At 32.1% G+C, this 26898-nt stretch overlaps 1 protein-coding gene across 1 annotated transcript in view; it reads left to right on the forward strand.

Moving 5' to 3' along the window:
- Positions 1–1785: 1785 nt before the first annotated feature.
- Positions 1786–26898, forward strand: part of LOC124360670 (cyclin-dependent kinase 8) — a 39732-nt gene continuing 14619 nt past the window's right edge. The window contains exons 1-9 of the mRNA XM_046814489.1: positions 1786–1992; positions 4292–4370; positions 7120–7230; positions 8047–8187; positions 10304–10493; positions 13391–13505; positions 16384–16482; positions 23033–23105; positions 25459–25556. Of these exons, the coding sequence (XP_046670445.1) occupies positions 1862–1992; positions 4292–4370; positions 7120–7230; positions 8047–8187; positions 10304–10493; positions 13391–13505; positions 16384–16482; positions 23033–23105; positions 25459–25556 (1037 nt within the window). The 5' untranslated portion in view covers positions 1786–1861. The remainder of the gene's footprint in view (positions 1993–4291; positions 4371–7119; positions 7231–8046; positions 8188–10303; positions 10494–13390; positions 13506–16383; positions 16483–23032; positions 23106–25458; positions 25557–26898) is intronic.

A 26898-nucleotide genomic window follows, 5' to 3' on the forward strand; every position in this document is an offset into this window, starting at 1 on the left:
TTACAACAAAATACACAAGAAGGCTTATCTTCACAGAAAAGAAGCACATGCCTAGAATTGAGCGAGTAAAGTTGATACCAGATCTCAGAAAAGCGCACTTTATTAGTATGAGTTGCAATTTTCACTTTGCTCCACAACACTCAGCCCTTCAAATCATTAATTCCAAATAACGCAGACTTTCCTCAGAAACCCTATTCGCTGTTTCCACTGCTCACCACACAATTCTGATCTACAAATCTAATCATTCTTAATCAGCCCTCGCTATTAAAAATGTTAACTTTCGATTTTGTTCTTGGAACGTTATTAAGTTGCAATCGTTCCTAACGGTTTTGTGTAACTTATGAAACAACTGAATACAGATAAGCAACCTTATTTATCACGTTTTATTACTATTTTAATAATGGCTTTTTGAATTTTCTACAATTTTGTTTTTGTTGTACGAGGTGTCACATGTTTCACCCAGTGACGCAATAAAGACTTGCCTTTGGAGGGAATGAATCTGATTGAAGAGTACAACACATTAGGCCACCTGGAATAAATCTTGATTTGAATAAATTAGGTATAAGCTTAATTAAAATTAAACTTTTAACTTCTGTATTTAAAACAAGTTAGAAGCTGTTTATTCGGGTTTTATTAGGTTTTTAGGGGGTGTCCCCTCATCATCCCCTTGGGTAAGCCACTGTGTCGTACACTGAATCACTAAAATAATGGAAAAATGGAAATCGTATATTTCAATTATTAAATGGTTATTTTATATAATATGGGACATTAAATTCTTCAATATTAAAACGTTTTCTATTTTGTATTAATTTTATACATATGTAAAAAATATTTTTTACATTTCTTATACAATGTATTACAATGATCGCTGACTTTTAAATATTAAAGTAATAAATATAGATACATTTTCATTATTATTATAGTTTGTTTTTATTTTATTTATAATATGGTCAGTATAATTTTCACTACAATCTTGTATTTCCGAAATTATTACTTCATTTTCATTGCCATTATATTCTAAAAATGAAATGATGGGTTAATAATTGAAATAATAAAATAAAAACTATGAAATAAAATCTTGCTAAATATCTTGTTGTTCCATATATCGTTGCACTTATCTTTTTATCGTTTGACATTCTAAAATTTAATTATCTTTTAAATAGTCAATTAATAATTTTAACCAAAATAATCAAAATGGCCGCGATAGTTTCGTCCCTAGCGGCTACAGAGCGAAGAAGCGTGATGTGACGTCCCGTGACGCGAAATGACAGGTTTTTTCTCTGTAGTCTATACAAAACATACATATATAACCCGACAAAATAAGTAGTCACTTCAATTATCTATTTGGATGATGTAAGTAACCTTTAACAGTCCAAAGAAGTACCACAGATTGAGACAACCACATTAGGAAGGTACATGAGATGTCCCAGCCATCATTTTTAGAATGAAAAAATTTAATTGTGGTCCAATTCTGAAACATTCTATAAAATAAACAGAATTTATTGTAAACTTATACAATTAGATTGACAAATTATTTTTAACCGTAAATATGTATAATAATAAAATGTAGTTTCTTTTTAATTTTAAGGGGGGAGAAATGGTTAATTTTATATCATGAGAAAAACTATCCTGATGAAAGCGTTAGATTAGGTTGGAGGACTGATCGTGACATAACTGTAATGCTATATAGAGTAGAGTAATAATACAACGGACAGTGTAGGTTGGTATTAGCGCAGTACGTTAGTTTACATTTTCTCGTTTCTTCTCAGTTCAGTTGACAGACTGGCAGTGACTGTGCTTGTGTCAGTTGAAGTTTATGATTGTTTTGAAGTTGTATTAGTAGCAAATTAATTTGTTATCAATGATGGATTACGAATTTAAAGTTAAAACTGCAAATGAACGGACTAAAGTGGAAGATTTGTTCGATTATGAGGGATGTAAAGTTGGGAGAGGTACTTATGGACATGTGTATAAAGCTCGAAGAAAAGACGGGTAAACTAACCTCATTACAGGCTGTTTATGATAAGTAGAGATTAGCTAGGGATTGTAGTTAAGTCTAACCAATGCGTGTATCATTTTAATGATTTTGTGTGATTTAAATTTATGATTTTACTTTATATTATAGCTCAAAGTTAAAATTTCAAAAAATATTTTTCAGATTACTGTATTTTTAATTAACTTTTTTATTAGCTAAGTGTAAGCTATTTCTACACTTCATGAAAAGTAATCTTTTGGGCTGCAGTTTAGTAAGTGGCCACCACCACCATTGAGGCACCAAATTAGGTATCGATTAGAAATACCTAAACTATGAATATGGCTGCAGTATAAGCATCCAACACTTGAGTGATCGATAATAACGAATCATTGATATTCATGAGTAAAGAATCCTCACTATAACTACTAAAACCAAGTTATATTTTAATTAGGTTGATTTCAAATTACAGTATAGTAATAATAATATTATGGTGAATAAAAACAATTTAGGATAGGCATATATGCATTTATAACATTTTACCAACAAAACAATATAACATTTAATTAGGCCTACATTTGAATATTTTGAAGAATAAATGTGTATGACAGAAACAAAACTTGTGCATAACCACTGCATTTGCTGTCAACATATCTGCAGATTTGGTGTGACAAGTAATTCAGTCGTAACCTTTTACCAGGATATTGTTGTTTTAGTAACAGCTGGGCTGAGTGATTTGTTATAAAAAAGTAATTTTGGATCTTGACCTCTCACATTTTGTTGACTTTTTGTATGGAAGTTGTACCTACAAAGACTAGTTAAAATGTAAAATATAAAATTTTACATTTTTTTGCCTCTAGGTTTTTTAGTGATAAGCTGTTAAAAATCCACAAAAAGGCAGTTGTGGTCATGTCTTAATATTTTCTAAGTAATGTGGTTTAAAGACTATTGAAGCTTAAGTGCTCAAAGCTTTTGCATTCTTTTCTATTTGAAATGCTCTTTAATTTTGATATATCACACAACTATGTTTCATACATTTTGAAATTTAAGTTATTTTGTTCATCCAAAAACTGTAAAAAAATTCCAAAAAATGCCCCCTTCGATTTTTTGGAAAAACATGTATGTTATTTACACTGTAACTGACTACATACATACAACATTTCAGAATAGGGCGAAACTGAGTTTTTTAAAACAAAATATTTTGTTACCGAAGTACACAGTAATTGGTGTGAGCTGCCATTGCTATGTACTCCGCATATTGTGCTCTACCCTATAGAATCACAGAATCTCAGAATTTGATATACAATTTTTAGCTAATTATTTTGACAAACTTGGTTTCAAAACTGTCACTGAAAACCACCATATTATGTTCTAAACAGGATGTCCAGTTATTGAGAGTCAACTGCTTTTGGACAAATGTGGTATTAATCAAACCTATTTAACGCTATTTTAGCAACATACTAGCAGTTACCCGCAGTTTTGCACATGATTTTGTAGGCTTTGTACATGTATTAGCACTTCTTTTTGAGTGATTTATATTTATGATGCCAATGTTGAGTTTGGCTTGTTGTCACGATCAAGAAAATGTATAAAAAGTGTGTATTTATTTATGGCCATTGTAATTTACTCTGATCTTAGTATTTTTGTTATTTTGTAGTTGATTTTGCATTGTTTCCCAATCAAGAAAATATATATATATATATACCATACACAGGTTTGAGAAACCTACTTCTGTACAAAGGCAATAAGATGGGTATTATTAACAGTCTTTAAATTTACAATAAAAGATAGTAACTTTGTCTTTTCGTTTTACACGGACCTAACCCTGCTTTCTTATTATTTGCTAAAATCTACAGGTAAAAGTATATTCGTCCTGTACTCAAGAGTGGTTGCAAAAAATTTTAAATATGAAGTGTTTATTATGAAGCTTAGCTATGGAGATCCAGTGGTTTTTAAGTGATTGAGTAAACACACACAGAAACATGCACACATTACACTAACACAGGAAGACACTATTAGATTTTTATCTAATAGTACAGATTTGATCTATTTTATTCTGATTGTACTCTTCCAGTAACACAAACTCAGATTTGTAGGTTTTCAGTAATTCAAATATTAATCCAACTAAATACTCCAAATTATACCTACCTTTTAGTAAAAAATAGATTTTAATTATTTAAACTTTTTGTTCTCAAATTCTGCAGTAATTTTGTGCATAATAATATGTATGTGACAAGTCACTGTTGAGAAACAATTTCCTAGTTTTGCGATGCAGTCTGTCTGATTCATAGAGAAAATTGTTGTTTGTTTGTATTTCAGGCCAGACATGAATAGAGAGTTTGCTCTGAAACAGATAGAGGGCACGGGTCTGTCAATGTCTGCTTGCAGAGAAATTGCTGTAAGTAGGTGTATGCACTAAGCCAATAATCAGTCACTAAACCTTGTAGGCCTACAAACTGTTTGAGTTGAACAACCTCTGTAAGTTTGTCAATCTGTTAGACCAATATACTAATGTTTGTTTACATCTTATCAATTATGTCTCATTACAACCTATGACTTTATTTACACCAACAACTAAAATTTGCACTTCATTTAAAAATGTTGTCTAGGACTAAGAGTTTGTTTAAATATATTTTTACTGTATGTATTTATAGTTTTAGCTTGTTTTACATGTTAATTGTTGTTTTAAATACTAATCATTTTTTTTCTACAGAATTTGACTGTAAAGATTGTTTTTTGGCAATCAAGAATATGATTATGTCTTTGACTATTACTAGGTCTATTCATCTCTGAATGTCACACTTCCTTAGTTTATTTTAACTTGTAATAGTTCTCTAAGTGGTCTCCCCTTAAAACTAACACCTTTCATTAACATCTAAGTACAACACAACATCTAAGATTTATTTCGTAAAAAAGTTCTTTCTCAGATAAATGATCTGATTAAGCCCTAGAACTGACAATGGTGAGCCTCTCTCTAGTGGTAAAGCGTTTTAAGATATAAACTTCATTATTTATGTAATGTACTGTACCGTACGAAATTCGTCCTAATAAAAACTGTACGTGTATTTAATAAAAGTTTTTTTATTGTATGATGCTCCCATTTTCATCTTTTAGATAATTATTTGCTATTGTGCATTATCATTATAAGTAAGTATACAGATTTCTTCCTGGACGTGTTTGGATTAGTGGGACTCCACTTATATATATATATATATATATATATATATATATATATATATACACACACACATATATATATATATATATATATATAATAATTAAGATGATAATAATATTACCATCTGCAATGAAACTGTCAATTTTATTTATGATCTTGTAAATTTAAGTTTGTACGTTTTAGATAAAAAAATTTGCAATTTGATAAAAATGGGTTGCTGCACAAGAATAATGATGAGTTTACTGAATAAATTGTATTTTTATGTTATTTTCACTGGTGAATTAGTTGTTGAAAAAATACAATAAAAATAATATTTTTTAAAATCCCAAATTATTTATTGAACACATTTTGAAAAGTTAGCTACGTAAATAGTGGTGTTAAAATATTTACATTTACATAGTTTGTCACTAATATTAATTGTCAACTTGTATTTTTACATAAAATTACACATTTCATCTTTCAAATTATACAACTAACATTACATAAAAAATATAAACAAACACTAAACTATCAGATTATAGCATTTCCTATTGTACAATTCCATGTACTTTTACATAGCACAGTAATAACTTATACCAGAAAATATTACAGTTTTCTATGAAAGTAAAAACTCACTAAACTACGCTATATAATAAAACCCACATTTTGAACAATAGAGCAGCAGCAAAAGCAGAAAACAGATGACTAGATTGTAGCGGAATAGTCATAGTCCACAGTGGTATTAGTGGTGTCACCATAGAGGAACAGAACAAATGACTTATTGCGCAGAGATAGCCATTTGACCTTTTGACCACAACATCAATAGACTTCTTCCTTGGACTAAGAACAAACCATATTTATCAATTTTCAAGTCTATGACATTTCTATCGAGTCATATCACACATACGGGTAGACTAACTGACAGATGTACTGCCCTTTGACATTTTGACCACAAGCTTAGTAGTAAACTTTCTTGGGCCAAGAGGAATCTATGTATCCAGTTTCAAATCTCTAGGACCTTTCTATTGAGAGCTATATAGCACAATAGGACGACAATATGATTTCGAGAAGGTCCTGTTGGTCCTAAATAAAATAATAATTGTTTTAAGTTAGCACTCCCAGTTTAAAGGAGGTTTAACCTACAGAAAACTCTCAGTAATGGTGGGTTTTTTTATTGTGAAATGTCAGATTAATATATAAACAAAAATACTTTTCGGTTTAGCTTATAGAAGGCATGCCCCGGAGCAGTAAACAAAAATTATGAAATCATTTACCATTCCTGAGAAATAGATACATAAGTGATGAAAACATTCACTTTTAGAAAAAACAAAAAAGGTAATAAAAATTGTTGGAACTTTACCTATTCATCTCCAAAAATGAGAAAAATTATTGAATAAAAAAATATTTTATGATATTTCAAGGAACTGTAATAACTTACTTACACTAAAAGAAATAACCAAAATTCGATTATTGTGCAGTGCTCTATCTTAAGATAATATAGCTATGCCCTCTTCAATACACCTATGACTAGGGAATATTGATTTATTACTAATTATAGTTTTGGTTTAATTGCCTTCTAAGTAATTAACTGCGTTTTCATCTGTTCATTGAAAATGGCTCTTCACAGTGAGGTCAAAGAATTTTAAAAATGTAATATTTTTAGCAATGTTTTGTCTCAGTGTATCGTACAAGCAGATATTAGTTGTCATTGGTCTTGTAAGCCTAGTAACTAATATAAAAAGCATTTACTAAAAAAAACTTGTAAAAATCAATCCAAAATAAGTAAATAAAGCAGGTGTATAGATGTGTAGACTATCTTACAATAAACAATAATGAATAAAATTCTAAAACCATATTTCTATTAGTCTTGGGATAAAAAGAATAATAGTTTATCTTTGTACCAATGGCATCATAATGCTTTAATATAAGATATATTTCTTCTACCTCACAGTATAAAAGGTTGTTTTAAAATGAATAAATCTGTTTTCAGTTACTGAGAGAGCTGAAACACCCAAATGTAATTAATTTGATTAGAGTTTTTCTTTCACATAATGACCGAAAGGTGTGGCTCTTGTTTGACTATGCAGAACATGATCTGTGGGTAAGTAGACGCAGAGTTATAGTTTAGCTCTTTTTTTATTTAAATTATATTATAAAGGGCATTCTTTTTATAACTGTCTTAAAACCCTCAAGCTCAGATGACTTGGTACCATGAAAAAGTCTCTTCCATGTATTGCTGTTTGGTTTATTTCAGTAGGTTTGGTTTATCTAGTTTTATGCCTAAGTTGTTTAAAATTAAATAAACTCATACTGTACCACACCTCAGGTTGAATATTTTTAGTCAACAAATTCTTATAGATGTGGATACTAGGTAGGACAAATATGTCCTAGTGAGGTAGCAAATAACGTTTTTATTTATTAATAATTTTGTTTATTTCATTTGTACTTAAGTTTTGAAACTACCTTATTCACAGATGAGTCCTAATAGGCTTTGTGAGGGAAAAAGTATCATGTGTTTGGTGATGAGGAAAAATCTTGTATCACTTTTAGAGAACATACAGATATACCTATATATTGTTTTTAATATATACATTTTATTTTTTAAATTATAAAATAATAATTATTTTAAATTATAGTTTTTTTATTATTGTAATAAAGTTATACTAAATAACGTTTATATATTATATACAAATGTGTAACTTAAACAGTTTTGTGACAAACAAATGTAAAACTCAAGTTTATTATTATTATTATTGTGTGTTAATACTAAACACACCAATGAAGCAACTCAAAACATTTTAAGTTCATGTTTTATTGGTTTCTTCCCATATAGCAAAATTGACATGTACATGTAGCTTTTATCTTAATTCCTATATTACAATTAATTACAATTTTGAAATATTTCCTTCTTTTACAGCATATTATCAAATTCCATCGAGCAGCTAAAGCTAATAAGAAACCGGTGATGGTTCCTAAAGCAATGGTGAAGTCATTACTTTACCAGATTTTAGATGGGATACATTATTTACACTCTAACTGGGTACTTCATAGAGATCTGGTAAGAGTATTATAACTCATTAGCCTAAGTTATTACTTAGATATATATAAAAAAGAAGACACAAATGTTCCAACAAACTATAGACCTGTTTCTATATTACCTGTATTTAGCAAATTTTATGAAAAGGTGTTTTAATTAGATTAAACAACTATCTTAATAAATAAAACATACTCTCAAAAAATCAATTTGGATTTCATTATGGTATCCACTACTACTGACGCAATAGTAAAACTTGTAGATGTCATTATTGATGTCTTAGAAAAATAATTTACAGTTAGAGTATTTTTAGACTTTTCAAAAGCCTTTGACTGTGTGGATAAAAAAATAATGCTACAAAAACTATTTGATTATGCAATAGAAGGAGTGCACATGGATGGCTTGAATCTTATCTCAAAAATAGAAATCAAGGTGATATCTCAGGGTTGTTATCTAATTATTTGGATATAAAGTATGCAGTCCCTCAGGGATTGATTCTGGGTCCTTTGTTATTTTTAACGTATATAAATAATTGTGACTCAACTGTCTTAATTCAGTAAATTATACAGTTTGGATATAATACTACTTTGTGCATGAGTACAAAAAATAAACCTGATTTGGAAATTAAGATGTTTGAGGATCTCAATCATTATGCATCCTTTTTTTTTGAAATTGTTTGAAGATAAATCTATTAAAATCTAACTGTAATACTTTCTGTAGTCGCTACACTAATGATGTAGGACCAAAATATTATGTTAAATGACTTGATTATGAATGAAGTCAATGATATCACATTCTTTGGAATATTCCTGGATATTATTAACTATTATTATTACTATACTATAAAACATTCAAAATGTCAAGTGTTTTTAACATTGCTACCAACAATATTGTTGTGAAGGCAATAAAGAATTTATTTATTTACTTTACCAGATATGGCATACATTACTTACACTCTAACAGGGTACTACATAGAGATCTGGTAAGACTATTAGTCTAAGACCTTTGTGAAGGTTGTGATTCCCACATTTTTAGTGGTACTCTGCTTTGCAGTAGTAATATACATTTTTTCATATATTATGAGAAAATAATCTTATAAGCTAGAATGAATCACACAATGTGTTGCTCAGCACTAATATCAACAACGGCTGAACCAATTCAGCTAATTCTTTTTGTAAAATATTTGTTGAATTCTGAGAAAGGTTTATATGAAACAAAGTTCTGAAAAGTTACCTGGAATATTTTGTAAATCGGAAAAGATGGTAATATTTATTTATGTTAAAATCCAAATTGAACTGACACTAAACATCTATTGACACTTTCAGTTGAAGTCCGTCAAAGATGCAGAAACATTTGTTAATAATTTAAATTTTAAATCAGTGGTTGATCAGTAGTGATACAGATTGCAAAGAATAGTTAATATGTAACTTTTATTCCAGATTGTGCCAGTAACAAATTTAAAACAACTAATGCATTTTAAATACGTACTATTATTCACTGTTATTAAACCTACCTTAATAAACCTTAATTATATATATATATATATATATATATATATATATATATATATATATTATATATATATATATATATTGGCAGTTCTTATTATAAGATTATTTCACATAATAAATAAAGAGAAATAAACATACCTAATTTTATAAGGACAATGAAAATAAATTTTTCTGTATTAAAATATATTTCACAATGAAATTAATTTCATATTTTTTGACATGTTTATAATTTATATTACTATATAATGGCTATAGAGTAAAAGTATCTTGATTTATAATGCATTTTTTCATTGCATTAATTTACTGGGTAATGTGAAAATATTTTATGCTCAAATATATGAATCAAGTTGTGACATTTACACATGTACTATATTGCATTTTTTATGATAAAACATTACATGCAATAAACTTTATTTCATTATGATGGTAAAAATATGCTGTATGAAATTTGTTTATTTTGTCAGAACTTGTAAAAACAACCCTTCAAAAATCACTCCTTAAAGAAAGTAAAATTTGTGAATTATTTCAGAAACCATCAAGTATTGTTTGATATAGAAGGCCATAGAGGTAGAGTGCTAATATGCTCTGGTTAAGCCTATGTACACGTTTTACTAATACTTGCATTTCAGAAACCAGCAAATATTCTTGTAATGGGAGAAGGGTCAGAAAGAGGTCGGGTGAAGATTGCTGACATGGGGTTTGCTCGTCTGTTCAATGCTCCTCTCAAACCTCTGGCAGACCTTGATCCTGTGGTGGTCACTTTCTGGTACCGAGCACCAGAGCTGCTCTTGGGGGCAAGACACTACACAAAGGCCATCGGTTTGTACACATTTATTGCTAATAGTTCAAATACATTTGTTTTTACTAAAGATAAATATATTTTTCATCCTAGTTGACAGTTTATAGGCATTATTTGGACAAATTTGATAAAAACCACAACACTTATTAAGTCAAGATTTATTAATGTTCTGATAGTGCGTGATCATAGCCGGATCAAAATTAGTTGGTATTACTCAGCAGAATTGATTTATCCCTAAATGTACTTTGGAGGTGAATTTTCATAGTTTTATTTGACTTTGGAAGGAACCTGTTCAAAGATCGAAATTATTTTACTAGTAATAATAAGTCTTTATTTGTCATACAGATAGTTATAATCATTGACAATGTCATGATACAGCCATTAGGCAAAGTCAAAACATAACATTAATTTGCATTTAAATGACATAATTATCTTTTGATTATAATCTTTAACCTAAAAATTTATGTCACAAATTAAAATTAGATTTAGTGGCTCTTTGGCATTTATATTTCTAGATTAAACTAGTGATTTATCCAATAATGTGTACATAATCAAAGAGTTATTTAAAATGCACTAGAACCAGATGAATAAAGCAATTAATTATAAAAAAGTATTTACATACACACAAACATACACACACTTATACACATAAATACATACACATACTCACATATAAACTGTTACACATCTAAAATTCAATATTTTTAATGCAAGGAATTTATAAAAGCTTTAGAAGGGGTGTTTTAAAAACCCACTATAAAAAAGCTTAGTGAAATTGTTGTGTGGATATTTATTTATGAGTGATTCTAAAGAATTATAGATATTCAATACTACTACTATACATGGCTATTTAAGGTTCTACTAGGATAGTGAAAATCAACTTGTAGCATTATTATTATTTTTATTTTGTGTGTTATATAAATTAATTTTGTTTTTGAATGTTACATATTTTGAATTTTTTAAGTATAGAAAAAGTATACATCTGTGGCAGTTTCTACAATGTATTTACCTCTATGTTAACAATCTGTTCCGTATTTATATTGTGTTATTATGATAAATGGCAACAATTTATGTCAGCCCTTTTGATTCTTGGGTATTCAGATAGGTAACGCCTCTGAGGAGCTTCTCTAGAAAAACGTTACAAAGCTAAACAATTTAAATACTTGAACTACAATCATTTATGTGGGATTAAAGTATTTTCCATAATTTTATTGGATTATTGGCACAGCAAGTGCAGTAATTACGATAAAGCCTATTTTATACTAGGCGTGTTCAGAAAGTACCATTTCATTCTACTGCCGCCGCAGTGCTGCAATCAATGTTCCAGGCATGCGCACTAGTCGTCCTTGTTCACTGGCTATCGACTCACACCATTTTAGTTGTTCTACGTTGTGTTTTCAGTTTTCCTTGAGCGTTTAAAATGTTTAAGACAATTAGTGATCCCGTTGATTGTGAGATTCGTTCTGTAATAAGATTTTAGAACGCAAAGAATGTGAAACCGGCTGAAATTTATCGTCAACTTCGAGATGTTTATGGGGAAGACGTGATGAGTGAAGGAATGGTGAGAAAGTGGGTTAGAATGTTCAATGACAGTTGAATAAATGTGCATGATGAGAATCAGAGCGGACGGCCTTCTCTCGTCACCGATGATCTGGTAAGAGAAGTTGATGAAAAAATCCAAGAGAACAGACGTTTCACTTTGACAACACTGACGATTTCCAACAAATTTCACACACTCTTTTGTATGAAATGGTTACGGACCGCTTACGTTATCGCAAGCTGTGTTCCCGATGTGTTCCAAAAATGCTCACTGACATGTACAAAACCAAGAGACTCGGAAGTGCTTTGACTTTTCTCACACGGTACAGTGATCATGGTGAGGATTTTTGAAACAAAATTGTGATAGGTGACGAAACCTGGGTCCGTCATGTCACACCGGAATTCAAACAGCAGTCAATGTAGGGGACACATGCAATCCCCAGAGAAACAAAAATTCAGGACGACAATGTCTGCAAAAAATCATGTGCACTGTCTTTTGGGATCGGAAAGGTGTTTTGCTGACTGATTTTCTCCCAAGAGGTGAAACTATTAATGCGGCAAGGTATTGTGAAATCTTAAGAAAACTAAGGCGGGCAATTCAATATACAAATGGAGAGTATTGCTTAGTAACTGAATTGTGTTGCTCCATGACAATGCTTGGCCCCATACCGCTGGTGACACTCAAACATTGGTTTGAAAATTTCGTTGTGAGCAGTTCGATCACCCGCCCTACAGCCCAGACTTGGCACCATCTGACCACCACTTGATCCTGCACATGAAGTGTGAGCTAGACGACCAACGCTTTGGAACTGACGATGAAGTGAAAAATGCCGAGGAGTCGTGGCTACATTCGTTGGCGGGAACCTCCTATGAAAAGGGTATAGACAAATTGATCTTCTGCTAGGACATGTTTGAACGCCGGTGGAAATTATGTCGAAAAATAGTTTAAGGTTTGGGCTTTCATATAAAAATAACATTTTGTTGAAAACTAATTGTTCTACTTGTATTTTTTTTTCAAACGTTACTTTCTGAACACGCCTTGTATCATTTAAGATTTAAGGGATGGCGATAAACTAATAAAATATTCAACACTTTATCAAATTCTAATAGTTTAGAGTCTTTTAGACTCTGTCCTGCAGTTGAAAAATATGTTCAATAAGTTGTTCTAAAGGAGCACAATGTTAATAATTTCATCACTGTACAATCCATGCTTTTGGTATTTTCAGCTTCTTCAATAAAATTCTTCTGATAATCTGGAAGTCAATATATTATAGTTGGGGCTGTACTTTAATATAAACAGAATATGTGTGTGAATGAATAGCTGAACAGTTTCACAACAATTTTCTTAAAGCAATAAAGATTAATTTGACTATTTTAGATATTTGGGCTATTGGTTGTATCTTTGCGGAGCTTTTGACGTCCGAGCCAATATTTCATTGTCGTCAAGAAGATATAAAAACGAGTAATCCCTATCATCATGATCAGCTGGACAGGTGAGGAATAGTTGTTATAGTGTTATCAATTAGCAGTTCCAGAAGTTTTAGGAATGTATAGGGATGAGTTTCCTGAATAATCTATAATGTCCCTTTGATTTTCGGTTTCATTCGGTTCAAAGGTATTGATGTGTCTTAAAACACATGTTTATATTTATCTAATAGATAACAGATGTTTATATTTACAATAAAGATATATGTTGTTTAGTTCAGAATAAACTGAACACTATAAGTTTTTAATATGTTTTATTTAAACTTTTAAGTAAGATATAATAATGGCGATGAGGAAAACTAGTGATAACAATGACAAACTCATAAAAGAACTACCAAGGCTACACAAAATGAGAGCTATTTTAAAAGGATAATTTACAAAAGCAAAACGAATGCTGGAGAGTACTTTAAGCACAAATGAGGTTAAGGCAAAAGTGGAGATAATAGAAGAATATTGGGATCGATATCAGAAGATTCAAAAGACGCAATAAAAGATTAAAGGAATAATTAGCAGCAAACGCCCAACTGATGTAAGTGAACCGAGAACTTTTCTACGACTTGCTAACTATTACAAGTTTATTAAAGATCTGGTTTCTAAACTTTTTCCACTAAATCAATTATCGTAAAAGGGTAAACCTGTTGATTGGACTCTAAGGTGTGAAAAAGGTTCAGCAAAATAAAGCAAGAAATTGTTAGTGACAATGTACTTGTATACTTTAACCCGGACTTACCTCTTGTTTTGGCGACCAACATGTCTCCAGTCGGACTAGGCGCAGTTTTATCTCATAGACATAGCGATGACACTGAAAGGCCAATAAGTTTCAGTTTGCGTACTTTAACACCATGTGAACGTAAATACAGTCAAATTGACAAAGAAGCAATGAGTATTTACTGGGGACTGAAGAAGTACTTCTCTTACTGCTATAGAAGGAAGTTTATTCTAGTATCAGATCACAAACCATTGGTATCCGTTTTTCATCCGTACTAAAATCTGTCATCAATATCGGCTACAAGGGTATTTAATTTTGCACATTTTCTCTCTGGATTCAATTACAGTATAGCGTACAGAAGATCAGATGAACACTGTACAGCAGACTTTTCATCTCGTTTCCCTATCGAGTATAGTGCAAAGGACATGGATGATAGCAGTTGTTTTCAAATTAGTTAACTTCAATCTCTGCTTGTTGATAGTAAAATGATTGCTGAAGAAACTGCTAAATATAAGTATTTATCACCAGTTTTAGATGCTCTAAAAAAATGCAAATCTGTAGAACAGTTTGGATATCATAACAGTGAACTAGGACTACAAGACAGGTGTATTTTAAAAGGCTGGAAGATACGTGTACCAAGAAAACTTCTAGATGCAAGTGTACCAACAGCAAGTTCTAGATGAATTGCTTATAGGACATTTTGGTATTGTACAAATGAAAGCTCTAGCTAGAAGTCACTGTATGTGGAAAAGTATTACTAAAGACATCAAATAAGTTGCACGCTCTTGTAAACAGTGTTTTCTTAAAACAAAAATATATTAGCCAAGGAAATCAGTCATCCTTGGCTAACTCCTAAAGGTACATGGAAAAGGATTCAAATCGATTTTGCGGATCCTAATAATGGTCAATACTATTTTATTGTAGTGGACGCTTTTTCCAAGTGGGTTGAAGTAATACCAACAAGGATTTACATAAACATGTTGGTGTGTTAGGAAATTGCAAAAACTGTTTACCACATTTGGACTCCCAGCTATATTAATCTCTAAAATTGGTGCTCGATTCTTATCACATATTTTTAAACAATTCCTGAAGGTAAATGACGTAATTCACAAAACTACTGCCCCTCATCATCCATCATCAAATGGCCAAGCGGAGAGATTCGTGCAAACAGTTAAGAATTCATTGTGTGCCATACAGAAAAAAGGAGGGAAAACAAGCGAACTGTACTATTTACTTACGCAACTAACGCAGGCTGTAAATTCGACTGGTTCAACATTATACCAGTTAATGTTTGGCAGACCTATCAGAACACATTTTGTACTGTTACACCCAAGAGAAAAACAGGAAGAGAATAACGTAACATTTGCTGGCAGATTTTTTAAAATTGGCGACAGAGTACAAGCTAGAGATTACAGCAACGCAAAATCAATATAGAAATTTGGAAAAGTTATAAAAAGAGAAGGAAGTCTTATATTCAAAATCAGAATGGATGCTGGATTTATCTGGTGTAGACATCTAAATAAAATACTACACTGTAAAATGTATAAAACAAATTAGGAGAGGGGATTGATGTGTCTTTAAATACATGTTTATATTTATCTAATATTATAACATATGTTTATATTTATAATAGTGATCTATGTTGTTTATTTGAGAATAAGCTGGACACTCTTAAGTTTTTAATATGTTTTATTTAAACTTTTAAGATATAATAGGTACTATGTATAACTTTTTAGCAAATTTCTTAAAACAGTCTTTCTGAAGGAAAAATTAAAAGATCACAATTTATTATTCATAATTAAATTTTCTATAATATTTTACAAATTTTATGTTTGTAATATTTTCTGAGATATACACCAGCAAAAATTAAAAACAGGAAAATAATTGTTTTGTATCCTTTTTTTAATGAAACTTTCTCTTTTACTTTTTCTCTTATAATATACTTACTGAATAATTAACTCTTTTGTATTTTTCTTTTTTAAATGTTTGTTTATATTTTATGAACACAAATCAATGTACTTATATTTCAAATTTTAATGAGAGCAATAAACTGTACGATTAATATTAATTGATCAACAGCATTTAGCATGATACGTAAACAATTGATTCACATAATTTTTTAACATCTCATAAGATTTCAAGATAGCAGCTCATGAAAGTTTTCTAAATGGTTTCAGAATATTCAACGTTATGGGATTTCCACTTGAGAAGGATTGGGAAGATATTAGAAAAATGCCAGAGCATCCAACACTTCTGAAGGACTTCAAACGCTCCAAGTAAGTGTAATGTTCACCAATAGGGATGAATTTGATACAGTTGGTGACTGTATAAGGTTGAGGTACGGATGGAAGAATGCAAATGTACCAGTCTTAGTAAATTATTAGTTCTACTGGGTATAATTTAAATAAAAAGTAAAGTCTAGTCTCTTATCCATATTTCGTCTAACCTTATGGATCTCTGTCTTGTGCATTGATCTTATCAAATAAGGGAAGGAACCTATATAGAACGTGATATATAGTACAGATAAAAATATGCTACTGTCACAGACAAGAATTTAACTCAAGATAAAACCTGATGATTATCTGTTAGTTCCTATAATAATAACTAGCAGTTACCCACAGCTTTGCACACAATTTCGTAGGTTATTGCACCTGTATGAGCACTTCTGATTTAAATGAGTTACTTTCTGAGGCCAATGTTGTGTTTGCCTTCTTGCCATGATTAAGAAAATATGTTAAACAGTGTATATTTATGGCCATTTATGGTAATTTACTCTGGTCTTAGTAATTTTTGTCCCATAATTGATTTTGCCTTTAGCCCGATCAAGAAAATATATTTACATACACAGCTCAGAGAAGCCTACAACTATTAAAAGACAACTAAGACAGGTTTCATAACAGTATTTAAATGTATAGTAAAAGTTAGACGTCTTCTTCCTCTAAGGGGTGGCCACTGCAATTAAGCCTCAAGGACGTTTTGCGCACTCCAGAAGTATACCATGAGGCCAACCAGTCTACGGTTTCAACAGTTCTACAAAACTGCAGAGAACAATCGATCAAGTCCTCCTGGAGAAATTCACCACCCTTGTCCAGACTACCAAAGATTACATAGCGCTCTCTTGCTATTGCAGGACAGTCAAATAGCAGGTGTTCAGTAGTTTCCACCTGATCGTCACACATTCTGCAGAGCAGATCCTCCCGAAATATGCAGACTTTGTGAAGATCCTTCCTTAGGTGACCATGTCCGCGTAATCAGAGCCATAACACTGATCTACTTAAGGAGAGGTCAGACATCACCGTAGGGGAAGGCGGCTGTAGAACCATTCTGCTCATTCTCAGAACCGGATGCAGCCTCCACCTCCTTTTATGATCAGCGTGAACCTATTTTAACACTTTGAGTGCTGGCCCTAAATGACATGTAACTCTGTAGAATGCTGGGCGTTTTTGGTGGTTTTCAAAAATTTATTTAAAAAAAAGTATTTAAGGTATGAGAAAAATACTTACATACCTTAATTCAGCTTACTTTCGTCTTTCTTTTAACGTGAGATTTTTTTGTGGTTTTTTTAAAAACTACACATAAAAAATGTTTTTTAAAAACATATATTTTTGGAAAAAAAAATTATTTTTTGAGACAATTTTTTTATCTAACTTACTAAACTAAGCATACATACAATTATTTACAATGACCCATTTACAAATATAAACTGTCCTTTGAATAATACAAATCATGTTTTTATGTTTTGTAGTTTTTTGACAAAAAACTATGCCGTCATATTGATGCGTCGGCATCACTTTCGCTGTCAGCACTGTTTTCAGCATCTGTAACATAATAATATACTATGTAAAATATGAATATATTTTTATTTTATTCATAAGAATAAAATATTAGTTGTATAAAGTTAATTTATTATAATACAAATTATAGTTTGATTCACGAAAACAATAACATAACCAAGCTTTTAGACTGATGTTTATATGATAAATAGACTTACTTATTCTTACCTGAAGTATGTGTCTAATCTTCTTCCATTAAATCAGGATCAATGTCAGAATCGTTAAAAATACTATCTACTCCAATAAAATTATCTTTATCTAATACATCACTGATCGCAACGTAGTTCAAGCTGCGAGAAGCCATGATTGCGACATCGACTGCCGGCTGCAACGAACGTCACGTTAGCGGCACGTAAACAACGCGACCGAAGTTGCTTTGTCATTAAGCTCATACAATACATCTGACGCTTTCTAGCGGTGAATTGTGTTACTAAAAACCCAAATAACATTGTAGAGTAGGCAAAACCCGTTTAAATACGGACAATGTAATATAATACCAATTGAAATGACAACCACGTAAAACTACGGGATTAGCATTCTTCGGAAGTTTCGCCGTTCCGTAAAATTACGGGATTAGCACTCTAAGTGTTAAGGTAGTCCTAAAAGATTCACACCTTGAAATACCACAGAAGGTTGAGATCTCATCATATTGGACACTGAGTCTAAGTTGGCCAGGGCATCAGCTCTTTTGTTCCTAGAGATCCCCTCATGACCAGGAACCCGTTAGTCACATTGTTGATTCTGGTAAGGGAAGAAACAGCTTTATAGCAATCCCAGACAAGTTTAAGGGGTGAACACACAAGAGTCCAATATCTTCAATGCTGCCTGGCTATCTGTAAAAATGCTAATCGTCTTACTCCTATACTTCAGCCAAAGATTCTCACAAGCACCTTCCAAAATGGCTGTGAGATCTGCTGAAAGACTGTGGGATAGGATCCCATAGGGACCACCAGCTCCCAACATGGTCTCACAACCACAATTCCAGCGCTTGTGGCACTTGTTGTTTTACAGCCGTCTGTAAACCATTCAAGCTCTGTTGGTGGAAGAGATTTCTTTCCTTTCGTCCAAGCCTTCCTAGAAGGTATAACAGTTCTGAAATGTTTGATGAAGGAAAATCTTTGTGGCTTCTGATCAGAGATCATGTGTAGAGCATTTCCCTGAATCAGGTTGCTAATTCTGCAGTGCCCCCTGTTGCAGTCTGAAGCCGATCAAAGTCCCGCCTGCTGAAGACAATAGACACTCCTGGCCATAGAATGACAATGTCTAGTGGGGGGTGAGGTTGAGGCAATAGTCTAGAGTTGTGCTCGGCGTACTTGGAAATGCCCAAGTTATAGATTGCAAGGCATGTCATCCTTTGGATGCTAACCATACCTGCTACCACCATCTTGGCATCTGTTTTTGGCCATCAGACATCAACCCCAAACATAAGTGCAGGTCTAACCACAGAGACATAAAGCCAATACAAAAGCCTCGGCTTGAGTCCCCAAGACCCATCTATCAAACGTCTGCATTGCATCAAAGACCATTTCCCTCTGGCAATAAACCTTTCCAAATGGGATCCCCAGTTTAGGACCCTATCAAAGATTACGTCCAGGTACTTAACCTCGGACTTTAACTCAATGTGCAAAGACACCAATACTGTTCAAAGACACAAGCAGGTTGTGCGCAACTAGGTTCCAAAGAAGAGGAGAAAGGATGCTACCCTGGGATCAGTCCCTCGTAGTCCTTGTACTGATTCTTGCTCCCATAAGAGTGGTAGTAACCACCCTGTCTGTAAGTAAGGGCCCTTATCCAGTCACATATTTGACCATCAATACCACGTCTCGAGTCCGCATTGACAATCGCCTGAGTGCCTATATTGTCAATAGCTCTCTCAGTGTCCAAAAAGACATCTATGGCTACTTCTTTTGCTAGCAACGCTTTCTAAACCCAGCATACCAATTGGTGGAGGGCTTTGTCGTATGATCTTCCTTGAGTGTAAGCATGCTAATTTAGATGTAGAGGGCGGTCCAAGAGAGATCTCTCCCAATCAAACCTAGCAATCAATCAATACCACGTCTCAAGTCCGCATTGACAATCGCCTGAGTGCCTATACTGTCAATAGCTCTCTCAGTGTCCAAAAAGACGTCTATGGCTACTTCTTTTGCTAGCAACGCTTTCTAAACCCAGCATACCAATTGATGGAGGGCTTTGTCGTATGATCTTCCTTGAGTGTAAGCATGCTAATTTAGATGTAGAGGGCGGTCCAAGAGAGATCTCTCCCAATCAAACCTAGCAATCATGTTTGGCACTCTTGGCTTGTGTAAGCGTGTCTTTCAAGTGGTTGTGCTCGCTTAAGCATTGACGGATTTTGTTAGAAAGAATACTGTTGGAATTGTTATATAAATTGACAAATAGTTGGTATCTTGTAATCTATATAAAACAGCTGGTGCCTATGAAAAGACAAAATGTTTGTTGCTCTTGTGCAAGCGTACCTTTAAATTGGTTATGTTTGCTTATGAACTGACGGATTTAGTTGAAACAAGTACTGTTGGAATTGTAATGAAATTGCTCAAATAGTTGGTATGTAGTAATTTTTTTATAACTATACAGCGTGTTTTGTGATTTGAGTTTAAATATTTTCAATACACGCCCTTTTTGTTAATATTAAAGAAAATAACGCAGTTTTTTATTTTCTTTTTATCTATTTAAACCTATGTGCCAAATTTGGATTCCTTAGCTTAAATAGTTCTAGAGATATTGTTTATAAAAAATTCAAAATGGCGGCTAGCGGCTAAGCAACATATTTTTCAACCTATATTTATAGGACATTTTTTGCTTGAAATGATGAATAAATACTATTACCCTCAGAAGTTTGTGACACCCTTTTGTGAACACCCTGCATATATATATATATATATACAGGGTGACAATTTAGTCTGGAACCCCCTTTTTAATTTTTGAACCACAATAGAAAGAAATACCAAAGTTCAAACGTGCTTACTGGTGATAGTAACGCACACATCTGCCCAATTACCGACCAGATATTCCCTTTGAGGGACGGTCCACAAGGAGTCAGACAAAATTCTTAAATAGCAGCATAGGTCAAGTTTGGTATCAAATTAAAGGTCTCACTTAGCAGAGTACAATGCCGCAAACCGGACTTCAAAAGGTGGATTCATTCGGTAGTTATAGCTATTTGAATTTTATAACAATTTAACAATGTAAATTATTAAGTATTACAAGTAAACACCAATTTTTAAGTACCTGTGATCAAAGTAAGTGTTCAAAATGTTCCCCTCCCATCGTCTGGCAATGTCCTAGGCGGTTTTAAAACCATCCACTGCATTTTGAAGGTAGTCACGAGGAATATCTTGAGCTTCTTGGACTATGAGATTTCTTAGGTGCGCCAAATCTCGAGGCTTAGTACGATAAACTTTATCTTTGAGGTATCCCCAAAGAAAAAAATCCAGCGGAGATAAAGCAGGGGAACGAGCAGGCCACTCTACTGCACCACGTCTTCCAATCCATCTGTGATGGAATATTGTATCCAAGTATTCTCTAACAAGGAGAGCAAAGTGTGTGGTGGCGCACCATCTTGTTGGAAATAAATTCTTTGAAATTGTCGACCAAGAGCAGCTTGTAGTGCAGGAATTATCTCATTTTGGAGCATTGCTAGATACGAGTCACCATTTAAATTACCATTGATAAATAATGGGCCCATAATTTGATTTCCTATAATACCTGTCCAAACGTTAAGTTTCTGTGGATGCTGTGTATGACTCAATCTGCCACTTTCACATTCTAACAGTAATTGTGTTATTGGTAATAATTATTGATTCCTGGCTTTGATTACTACATTGTTAGATGATGGGATGGGAACATTTTGAACACTTACTTTGACTTACATTGTTAAATTGTTATAAAATTCAAATAGCTATAACTACTGAATGAATCCACCTTTTGAAGTCCGGTTTGCGGCATTGTACTCTGCTAAGTGAGACCTTTAATTTGATACCAAACTTGACCTATGCTGCTATTTAAGAATTTTGTCTGACTCCTTGTGGACCGTCCCCCAAAGGGAATATCTGGTCGGTAATTGGGCAGATGTGTGCGTTACTATCACCAGTAAGCACGTTTGAACTTTGGTATTTCTTTCTATTGTGGTTCAAAAATTAAAAAGGGGGTTCCAGACTTAATTGTCACCCTGTATATATATATATATATATATATATATATATATATATAAAAAACTGTCTTTAATATATTGATCTACTCTTGCACCACAATATACCGACATTTTCAGGTAGTGATGTGCCGCTCCAGGACATCTATAGGATTACCCAAATTTAAGTGACACAGGTTTTTGCTGTACATAGGGTAGGTTCAACTGGAAGCAAAACCAGTATATATATTAAGGGTAGATCAATATATTAAAGGCAGTTTACTTGCCTAAAAATAATCTCAACAGAAGGTGGTCTCTGCCCCAACCTTACCCATCCGCAATATCTGTCATTCTGGAAGCAGTGCAAAGGCCCTTTTAGGGCTAAGTGCAATTTTTAAGCTTTTGTCCTTTCGAAAACAAAAAAGTATATTATAATTAAATTTATGAATTTTTTCAAGACTTTCACAAAAGTAAATTAATTGCTTTTAAGTTATATTTTTAATATAATGGTTTAGCAATACTCTTGTATTTTTTAAACACACAATTGTATCTAAATTCAACACAAATTACGTTCAGGATGAATAAAAAAGTATTGATTCTAATTAATAGTAATAACTTACCTAGTACGAAAAGTATATAGAAACAATTGAATTGTTCTTTTTTGTTGTTTTATTTTCTCCAGATTAATACATTTCTTCTAAGTGTTATGCAGTAGCTTGGCCAGTACCAGAGAGTACATTGAGATAGATATCCCTATCACAAAGGCATAGTAAATAATTAAGCAGGGAATAGAAGACACTACATTTATAATTAGACACAAGAGTACTACTGTGATATCAATGATTACAGCTACTCCAACTGCTCTTTGGTGAAGTATATGGATCGCCACAAGATCAAGCCGGACACTCGCGCCTTCAATTTGGTATGTCCTTCAGTATGTTACTTTAATTCTTTAGTTTGTACTTTCTCTTCCACATACAGTATAGAAGACAGTATTGTAATAGTAAAGCTTTTGAATTTTAGTTTTCAGTGCCAATATCTATTTTTTAACACCTCCCTCCGCAAGTAAAACATAGTGGTTATTGAAAATGTCAAACCATATGGTGTTAATGGGAGAGTGTATGTGCATACCTGCACATGCAATGCTTGCATTGGATGTGACTATACAAATGTTAATTTTGACCAAATTTGGTATGTTGTGGTGTTAATATCAAGAAATGTATTTTGAAAATTGTAATTTTAATTGTTGTTGTTTTTACCACATGCACATTTTTATTTGATTAATAATTTTTATAGCCCATTAGATGTTTAGCTCTTGAACAGTCTGTGCCAATGTGACGATTGGTTTTACTATAAAAAGGATTGCTGTCGCATCTAAGTGGTCTGTGTCATTTACCATTGTTATGTGATTCTGACTTATACTAAAGCAAAATATCCAGTTGTACCATTTTGAGAAAATTGCATAATAATGTTAGTAAAAATTTGCAATATCTATATTAATTCATCGATTTTGGGTATTATTTTTTTACAGTTGTTTTATCAAATTTATTGAAATATAAAATAAAAAATTCATTTTTTATGGATTAGGTTGAATAAAATTAGCCTTTAAGATGTTAACAAAATGAAACAAACTGTATCCTTCCTGAAATTCTCGTTCAAGAGTTACAAGAGGTTAGATACTAATTGTGAGTGAAATGGTAGTGAAACTATTATAAAACTTGTACGGATGGTATGATATTAATTAAATTCAAGCTGTATGTCTAATTTATAAATATCTCCAGACATCAATTTAATTTTTGAATATTGGTCATTGTTACAGAAAAAAGGTTCTGTTCAAAATAGTGTTTTTTTTTTTAATATGCAGCAAATTTGATTATAGCGTCACCATTTATAGCACATGCAATATTTAAAGAAAAGTAATGTATAACATCATTATATAAATTCTTTAAAAAATGGATTTATATAAAATTTAAAACATAAGATCCAAACACCATCTGAATCTAGATTTCTGTAATATTCTGGTAGTGTGTATACAACGGTAGCATAAATGATACATAAATGGTGAATAGTTATGCCATATTTTTCAGTATTATAGCTTTAATAACCATTATTATAATTCAGCTACCATTAAAAAAATAACTGATATTAAATTTCACTGTCATATAATGTATAGATTCTGGTCAAAAATTGTCTCATAATTATTGTTAATTTAGTAATAAAAATTGTATTTATAAACATTTAGCTGATTACCTTGAAATTATTATTTTTCATTCACAATCAATAGAGATGTGTTATCACTTTCTAATCAAGAGTTTAAAGATCCATCTGATGTCATCTATTTGCATTTGTATAAAATTTTGAACTGGACTCTTTCTTAACCCTTATAGTGCTAATGTCCTGTTATCTGGAGGACAACTAAAAACTATGCATAAAGCGCCAACATCCTGTTTACTGGACGTTGTAAAAGCTACAATTAAAATGCCAACGTCTTGGTGAAACAAAACAATAATTAATAATTCATAAATAAACATTTTATTTATTTAGAAACATTTTCTTATTTATAAACATGCACAAACCTCTCACAGACTATAATTAGCTATTTCTCTTGTGGATGACTTTTCAAGACAGTGGTTTTTAGAACAAGAGTCTAGACAAATGTGGCTGACCTAACAAATGTTATACTGAGGCATCCTGCTAGAGGTCTCGGAGGAGATACAAGTCCCAATATGTGTTTTAAAAAAATTCTAAAAGATGAAGAACTGCTGTATCTATACACTATTACTACGCACTATTGTACAACATTGTTTAAGGACATTTCTCATGATATTTCCTTAGAACATTCTATAGAAATATTTCCTTACTTTTCACAATTAATTTTTTTATGTTTATTTTACAGGTTTATACTAAATAACAAAAGAAAAACACTAATATTAAGGGTTGTTGAAACATGAAGGTACTATACATAGAAATACTGGTAAGCACTCATTAAAAATCAATATTGCAGCAAATTGATTTGTTAACATGACAAGCAGAATAACACTGAGACTTATCATAAAATACTCTGTACCCTTTGATCCATAGGACACTCCCATTGCCATGCAGGGGTCAATGGTATATCCACTGCAATGAATAGTACAGTAATTCAAAATCAAGGTCACTTTCTACCCTTGAGGTGACACACTTTATTAAATTTTAATGAATATTACAGTGCAATGTTAATTTCCAACAGTTTATTCTTATGGGAATCATGTATGAAAGTTTATGATTGTATTCAGCTACAGAAGCTACTGCTGATGGACCCCAATAAGCGAATCACCTCAGAACAAGCTATGCAAGATGGCTACTTCAAGGAGGAACCATTACCTACCCAAGAGTAAGTTCTGTGTAGGGAATAGTCCCTAATAAGTTAATGTGGTGTGTACCCTTATGCCAAGAACTCTGTATTAATTTTTCTAAATTAGTGTTTAATTTATTTTAGAATTGTGGATTTGCTGGCCTTATTAATCACACATTTTGTTTTGGATTATTAGGGTTTATATTGTGCCTTAATAAAGACTAGTACATTTTTTAGGTGTTAAATATACTAGACCAGTTAAATATATTGTGTGTGTATAATGTTTGTGTGCATGCACACACATGTGTGTATGCACTAGCAGTTACACATGGTTTCACATACAATTTCTTAAGCTTTCCACTGCTGAGTCAAGTGAATTATATATATGATGCCAATGTTCAGTTTGCCTTGTTGGGACAATAAAAAAAGTATGTTAAAAATATGTTTATGGATATTTTAATTTAAATTTTCCGGTCTTGTGTACACACACACACACACACACACACACACACACACACACACACACACACACACACACACACACACTCTTTCTCTCTCTGTCTCAGGTCTGAGAAAAGACAACTAAAACTAAGATGGGGCAGTCTTTAAATTTATAGTAAAAGTTAGATAGTAACTTTGTTTTTTATATGTAATAGTTAATATTTGCTAAAAATGTACATTTAAAAGTAACTAAAACTTTTAATTTTATTTTCTGGATATTTTCTTACTTAGTGCTCAACAGCAGTTGCAGAAAAGGTTGAAATTATGTGTTTGTTTACTGTCAAAGCATATTCTATGCTTTTGCACTATAAATGTAAACAAATTTGAAATAGTGGTTACAATAATTATGCATTGTGTTGCATAAAACAATGTTTACACAGAATGGTTAGTTGCATTTAATAGGCTACATAACGGTTTAATTACATTTAACCCATTGCGGATCGTGAAAAACGGCGCGCGCGCGGGCCTTAGAGTACGAATTAATCCGTATTACAACGCAGCACCCGCAGTGTTTGCACGCGCCATACCTGCCTGCTTAGCGCTGCTCGCTATTTATACATGTTTTGTTTGTTTATGTTGTTATTTATGTTATATAAACATTATACAGATCATATTAGACAAGTATACTATACTAGAAAAAATTTTAAAATACAGATATGTAACATTTTTTACTAACGTTTTTTGCGGTGTTGTAGCTGCTTGATGTAGGACGGATCAAATGTTTTACCACAATAAAAAAATGTTTCTAATATACTGTCACTTTCAAGAAACAACTAATCTAATATTTACAAAAATATTTACAATGGTATTTACATTAGTATCCGCGGATAATTATGAAAACGTGGACAAATACGCGTGATAGAACCGTCTCCATCCTCAA

This window comes from Homalodisca vitripennis, chromosome 4, assembly GCF_021130785.1.
Source record: "Homalodisca vitripennis isolate AUS2020 chromosome 4, UT_GWSS_2.1, whole genome shotgun sequence".
NCBI lineage: Eukaryota > Metazoa > Arthropoda > Insecta > Hemiptera > Cicadellidae > Homalodisca > Homalodisca vitripennis.